At 46.1% G+C, this 7,500-nt stretch overlaps 1 protein-coding gene across 2 annotated transcripts in view; it reads left to right on the forward strand.

The window, feature by feature from the left end:
- gfpt2 (glutamine-fructose-6-phosphate transaminase 2) overlaps positions 1-7,500 on the forward strand; it is a 30,949-nt gene that overhangs the window by 13,632 nt on the left and 9,817 nt on the right. Inside the window, exons 8-10 of one of the 2 annotated variants that reach the window (XM_083652294.1) lie at positions 816-895; positions 1,683-1,760; positions 5,332-5,449. In XM_083652294.1, the coding sequence (XP_083508420.1) occupies positions 816-895; positions 1,683-1,760; positions 5,332-5,449 (276 nt within the window). The remainder of the gene's footprint in view (positions 1-815; positions 896-1,682; positions 1,761-5,331; positions 5,450-7,500) is intronic. The other variant, XM_083652295.1, reaches the window with a different exon arrangement.

Genomic DNA, 7,500 nt, shown 5'->3' on the forward strand with positions numbered 1-7,500 from the left:
GAAGTGGGACGCAGGAAGCAGGACACTTACGTGAATAAACTCCACTGGAATGTAGACTAGTATTGGTTTACTGCTAATGGATGAGAGATGAGGAAGTGTTGGGGTGTGAGTTTGAAGCAGGTGTGTGAGGTCCTGAAATATGAGCTGCTGCCTGCAGAGGGAAGGGAGGTGGTGCAAGGAGGAGAAAACAAATAGATGGCGAGGAGAGAGAGGGGAAAGATGGCGGGAAGTTCACTATTGTTGTTTGGAATGTACAATAGGAGGTATTCTGCTTCAGGGATGGGAGTGGCGTCTCACGTTTCCTCATAACATAACACTCAGCATTCCTATATTTACATGGTGAGTCTAATACCGCATTGATGACAACTTGGACCGCTGGAAGTATTAACTCAGAACCTCCGCCCCAGGCATATTTGCGTTCACGCTGCACTTCCCGGTCGGGAAAGGGAAAACACAGGGAAAAACCAAGGAGGGTTCTGGGAAGTGGAGGCGGTAATGCAACATTTTGGATGAGATGTGTGGATATGACGTCAACTCGGACAAAGCGGAGCTCTGAATGATACCCGAATTTCCCAGCTGTAATTCCGGCCTGGACGACCGTTCAATTCACTTTTTACAGGTCGGAACCCATTTTTTCCGGTGGTCCGAGTTGTCTTGAACGGGGTATAAATGTGTGTCTTTGCAAAGCCTATAATCTTCATCTCTCTCCGTCTGTCTCTCCATCCCTGTCTCCATCTCTCCCTCTATCTGTCTCTCCATCCCTGTCTCCATCTCTCCCTCTATCTGTCTCTCCATCCCGGCTCGGTTGTGCTCAGGAGAGGCAGCCCGCTGCTCATTGGTGTGCGAAGCAAGTACGAGCTGTCCACCCAACACATCCCCATCCAGTACAACAGTGGTGAGCTCTGTTCCTCTCTCTCTCTCTCTCTGTCTGCCATTATCCGCTTACACTGCTCCCAAACCTCTGCCTAAAATGAGAACACACTCCGCGGCATGGGCAAACACACACATTACTGTGTTACACACTGCTGGGACTTAGCTCAGTGTTCCTCCAGGAGCCCGCTGTTAACATGATCGCTGAGGCCTGGAGATAATATGCTCATATGGGTCTTTGATGGTGATATCTACACAGATCATCACACACTGACTTGATCATGGTTTGGTTAAAAGTGGATGGATGGAACTAAACGTGGCATTAATATGCCAAAGTGGGTTTGGCTGGCATTCATCTTCTCACTTACACTTACACTGTATTTTATCACTTCAGCCTGATTCCATTTACACCTGGCGTTAACATGCGTTTTCTGCAATCTGATGGCAGAAATGGTTGTCCTCTCAATCTGCATAAAATTGCTGTATGCAGATTGAGAGGACACATTGCATTTACACTTGTGTTCAATGTGTACACAATGCATCCCTGACCACCTCCGGAGGTGGTTTGGCCGATCAGATTGCAATCCTTCTTCAATGCGTTTTGGGGGTGTTTACACCTGTACTTTCAAGTGATAAAACACAATCTGATTGCAATCTGATCACAGAAAACGCATGTTAACGCCAGGTGTAAATGGCCTCCCTGAGCTGTATCTAACTATTTCAACAGTCACAGTGCCACAGGTACAGTTCATGCAATCCATAATGTGATGAGGTTTTTATATTTTCCTTTTCTTTTTTGAATCTATCTGTAGCTCCATACTACTCAGTCCTCCTGAGTGACATGCCAGATTCCCCAAAGGGGACAGAGGTGGTTGTGTCAGCACCCAGAGGTGGGGCTCACCTGTAGTGGGATCTATAAGATCTCTGGGGGATCATTGGTAGGTGGAAGAGGCCTCTGAACCCTTGATTACAATCAGATTCAGTGTTATAAGTAGCTCTGAAATAATTTGACTTTCTGGGCTGTTTCTGTCGTCGCATAACACAAAATTGCCCTGATAGGGCATTATGGATGTTAGAATAAAACCCCCCAGAATATTCAGATATTGAGAACAAAAATATCAGATACAGCCAGTATGGAATAGTCTACTCAGTAGACTGTAACAATTGACTCTATTTTCTATGATTTGAAGTTTGGACTTTGGCTGTACTAATTGTGAAACAGAGTTAAAGTTTTTACTACAGTGATGATGGGTGCTGTGCTGTGACTCACTAGAGTGACATTTGAAGCAGGTGAAAACACCTAATAAATGTGCACCTTTGAGCACAATAATAACACATCTTAGCAGTTCTGAAATCACTGTTAACCTGGAGTCTTTCATGGATTATTTTTTAAACAATGTCGGATATGGAGCAAGTCGAGAATTATGATTTGGTACCACCCTGTCACACTTCACTGATACAAGCCAAACGTTCAGAGGCCTTGTAAACCTAAAGCTTAGATGCCAGGGGATGATTGGATGATCGTCCTCTCTTCACTTTCTAACACCATGCCATGATCTCACAAATTAATGAATTAATTAATTAATTCATGAATTAATATGTAACATTGCTCTAACTAACTTGTCAGCTTTTCTCAGATTGAGCTAATCCATATCATATCCATATATCATAATCAGATTGGACTAATCCACTGTGGGAAATAAGAGATGTTTTGTGGCTTTCCTTTTTCATTGCGCAATAATAGCTCATTCCCAGAAATTTCCTAGAATGAGATTTCTCCCGCTTTGTTTCCAGGGAATTCTGTGTTAGTTTGGCATGCCAGCAGTCTTATGGAAATTCATTCAAATCCTTCATGCAGAGAATGTGGGTCTCAACCAGAGCCCCACAACCATCATTTAGGCTAGACAGACTTTCTTTTGTAAGATGCTTGTCACAAGAAAACATCTGCCAGTACGATTGGCTAATCTTTGGTCCAGAACCAATTTGTTATAGCCTAGTTCCCCCTCGTTCTTTCTGTCAGAGAGTAGAACTGTTCTGTCAGAGAGTAGAACTGTACTGTCAGAGAGTAGAACTGTTCTGTCAGAGAGTAGAACTGTTCTGTCAGAGAGTAGAACTGTTCTGTCAGAGAGTAGAACTGTTCTGTCAGAGAGTAGACTGTTCTGTCAGAGAGTAGAACTGTTCTGTCAGAGAGTAGACTGTTCTGTCAGAGAGTAGAACTGTACTGTCAGAGAGTAGAACTGTTCTGTCAGAGAGTAGACTGTTCTGTCAGAGAGTAGAACTGTACTGTCAGAGAGTAGAACTGTTCTGTCAGAGAGTAGAACTGTTCTGTCAGAGAGTAGAACTGTTCTGTCAGAGAGTAGAACTGTTCTGTCAGAGAGTAGAACTGTTCTGTCAGAGAGTAGACTGTTCTGTCAGAGAGTAGACTGTTCTGTCAGAGAGTAGAACTGTACTGTCAGAGAGTAGAACTGTTCTGTCAGAGAGTAGAACTGTTCTGTCAGAGAGTAGAACTGTTCTGTCAGAGAGTAGAACTGTTTTGTCAGAGAGTAGAACTGTTCTGTCAGAGAGTAGACTGTTCTGTCAGAGAGTAGATTGTTCTGTCAGAGAGTAGACTGTTCTGTCAGAGAGTAGAACTGTTCTGTCAGAGAGTAGAACTGTTCTGTCAGAGAGTAGATTGTTCTGTCAGAGAGTAGACTGTTCTGTCAGAGAGTAGACTGTTCTGTCAGAGAGTAGAACTGTTCTGTCAGAGAGTAGATTGTTCTGTCAGAGAGTAGACTGTTCTGTCAGAGAGTAGAACTGTTCTGTCAGAGAGTAGACTGTTCTGTCAGAGAGTAGAACTGCTCTGTCAGAGAGTAGAACTGTTCTGTCAGAGAGTAGACTGTTCTGTCAGAGAGTAGAACTGTTCTGTCAGAGAGTAGAACTGTTCTGTCAGAGAGTAGAACTGTTCTGTCAGAGAGTAGACTGTTCTGTCAGAGAGTAGAACTGCTCTGTCAGAGAGTAGAACTGTTCTGTCAGAGAGTAGACTGTTCTGTCAGAGAGTAGAACTGTTCTGTCAGAGAGTAGAACTGTTCTGTCAGAGAGTAGACTGTTCTGTCAGAGAGTAGAACTGTTCTGTCAGAGAGTAGAACTGTTCTGTCAGAGAGTAGACTGTTCTGTCAGAGAGTAGACTGTTCTGTCAGAGAGTAGAACTGTTCTGTCAGAGAGTAGACTGTTCTGTCAGAGAGTAGACTGTTCTGTCAGAGAGTAGAACTGTTCTGTCAGAGAGTAGACTGTTCTGTCAGAGAGTAGAACTGTTCTGTCAGAGAGTAGACTGTTCTGTCAGAGAGTAGAACTGTTCTGTCAGAGAGTAGAACTGTTCTGTCAGAGAGTAGACTGTTCTGTCAGAGAGTAGACTGTTCTGTCAGAGAGTAGAACTGTTCTGTCAGAGAGTAGACTGTTCTTTCAGAGAGTAGACTGTACTGTCAGAGAGTAGACTGTTCTGTCAGAGAGTAGACTGTTCTGTCAGAGAGTAGACTGTTCTGTCAGAGAGTAGAACTGTTCTGTCAGAGAGTAGACTGTTCTGTCAGAGAGTAGACTGTACTGTACTGAAGACTCTGTCTTCACCTCTTATCTGTTTACTTCAGATTTATGGGTCTTCATGGCTCAAGCAGGACCGGTCCAAAGTCCAAGGCGCAGCATGAGAGCTGAGTGGAAGACTAATGGAGTGGTGTGGGCCGGGTCGGTAGAGAACCAAGAGGGGTGTGGCGTCTTAGTGGTTGAAAACAATCCTCGGGTCTAGATTCTCCTTGGTCGGTCCTTTCTGTTACTTTGAGATCATGCAGACTGCTTTTTGAATATGAAGATGAACTGTATTGATACGTGCAACACGTTGCATTTTTAAACATCAATATATCACTGTTAAATGTATGGTGATATCTTGTTATAATTCATGTAAATAAGATTAGACTGATGACTGGTAGCCTCCGTCTCTTGCCAGTGGTATTGTTAATGCTCGTTAGTGCTTCTTACTGTAAGATCAAGACTACATTTCCCATAAACCCCTTTGCTTCTTGCGCCCCCTTCCCAACCCCGCCCCCCTGCATTTCTGGCATCCTTTCGCATGCAATCGTTTTCTCTTTTGCTTTACTGGACAAGATCAATGTCACTCCCCTCTCCGCTGGTTAACATAAAGCAATCTGGACATTTATTCATGATCAATTCTTTTTTTAAACAATCTGCTTCCCAGCAATCACAGTTATCGCTTGAATGCTCCACTTAAAACGCTTCCTGATCTGATCTGATCATAAAAGCTAAATTTCGTCACATTGTAAAAAGCCATCATTCCCACAGCATCAGTGTGTTTACGACATGTGGAAGCAGAGATGAAGAATTCAAGTGATGGGCACATCTTGATTGTCTTAGCGAGTGTCACTGAAAGCCAGTGTCTGGCCTCTGAACTTTGACCTCTGACTTTTGACCTTGTAGCTCTTTTCAAGGAAGGAGTCCAGGAGAAGAACAACCATAACCGTCCTGACTGCTCCATGGCTCTGAACTTTGTGGGGGATGGCAGGGCTGTGGAGTATTACTTTGCCTCTGACGCAAGGTGAGAAAGCAACAGTGTGTGTTTGTGTGTGTATGTGTGTGTGTGTGTGTGTGTGTGTGTGTGTGTGTGTGTGTGTGTGTGTGTGTGTGTGTACGTGCGTGCGTGCGTGCGTGCCTGCATTAAGTCTTAACACATGTAAAGTTGGTATCCTGTTATCTAAGGCACATACCATGGTGTAATAGGCAGTGGCCAGGTTTAATCTGGGAACCCTACTTACACAGGATGGGGTCCCCAGACGCTGTGCTCATTATTTCTGACTGTTTGTTTAATTGATTTGACTCATTATACCTTTACAGTGACTGATTAGTCCTCTTGATTTGATTCATGACAGACTTGATGACACATTCATATTGACGCTGCTTATTCAGCTTCTAAATACATGTTCTCCTACTATTCTCTGCTCCTTTCATGCTGCCCCCCTCTCCACTGCTCTGTTCTCTACTGCTCTGCTCTCCACTGCTCTCTACTGCTCTGCTCTCCACTGCTCTGTTCTGCTCTCCACTGCTCTGTTCTGCTCTCCACTGCTCTGCTCTCCACAGCTCTGCTCTCCACTGCTCTGTTCTGCTCTCCACTGCTCTGCTCTCTACTGCTCTGCTCTCCACGGCTCTGCTCTCCACTGCTCTGTTCTGCTCTCCACTGCTCTGTTCTGCTCTCCACTGCTCTGCTCTCCACAGCTCTGCTCTCCACTGCTCTGTTCTGCTCTCCACTGCTCTGCTCTCTACTGCTCTGCTCTCCACTGCTCTGCTCTCCACTGCTCTGCTCTCTACTGCTCTGCTCTCCACTGCTCTGCTCTGTTCTCCACTGCTCTGCTCTGTTCTCTACTGCTCTGCTCTCCACTGCTCTGCTCTGTTCTCCACTGCTCTGCTCTGCTCTCCACTGCTCTGCTCTCCACTGCTCTGCTCTCTACTGCTCTGCTCTCCACTGCTCTGCTCTGTTCTCCACTGCTCTGCTCTGTTCTCTACTGCTCTGCTCTCCACTGCTCTGCTCTGTTCTCCACTGCTCTGCTCTGCTCTCCACTGCTCTGCTCTCCACTGCTCTGCTCTGCTCTGCTCTGCTCTGCTCTGCTCTCCACTGCTCTGCTCTCCACTGCTCTGCTCTGTTCTCTACTGCTCTGCTCTCCACTGCTCTCCTCTCCACTGCTCTGCTCTGCTCTGCTCTGCTCTGCTCTCTACTGCTCTGTTCTCCACTGCTCTGCTCTGCTCTCCACTGCTCTCCTCTCCACTGCTCTGCTCTCCACTGTTCTGCTCTCCACTGCTCTGCTCTGCTCTCCACTGCTCTGCTCTCCATTGTTCTGTTCTGCTCTCCACTGCTCTGCTCTCCACTGCTCTGTTCTGCTCTCCACGGCTCTGCTCTCTACTGCTCTGCTCTCCACGGCTCTGCTCTCTACTGCTCTGCTCTCCACTGCTCTGCTCTCCACTGCTCTGCTCTGTTCTCCACTGCTCTGCTCTGCTCTCCACTGCTCTGCTCTCCACTGCTCTGTTCTGCTCTCCACGGCTCTGCTCTCCACTGCTCTGCTCTCCACTGCTCTGCTCTGCTCTCCACTGCTCTGCTCTGCTCTCCACTGCTCTGCTCTGCTCTCCACTGCTCTGCTCTGCTCTCCACTGCATTGCAAGACATTTTTTAAGGGGTACCTGAGGAGGAATGCCGTTCCCCCTCTCGTTCTCACCCGTTCTCTCTCAACGTTTACTCTGGGAACTCCGTCCCCAGGTGTTCCTCCACTGGTAATACCAGGTGTTCCTCCACTGGTAATACCAGGTGTTCCTCCACTGGTAATACCAGGTGTTCCTCCACTGGTAATACCAGGTGTTCCTCCACTGGTAATACCAGGTGTTCCTCCACTGGTAATACCAGGATATCCTGGGTTCAAATCCAGCCTAGGACCTTTGTTGCATCTCCTACTAAGCCTTCCAGTTTCTCTCTACTGTATCTAGCAAATAAAATCAAAAGATTTCCCCCAAATAATCTTGAAAATGTGTCAAGTACTCTTAGTAAACATCAGTGGAGTCAGTGCATCATGAGTTCATACACATCTATTAATCGCTCAAATTCAA

This window comes from Poromitra crassiceps, assembly GCF_964638095.1.
Source record: "Poromitra crassiceps genome assembly, chromosome: 15".
Classification (NCBI taxonomy): Eukaryota; Metazoa; Chordata; class Actinopteri; order Beryciformes; family Melamphaidae; genus Poromitra; species Poromitra crassiceps.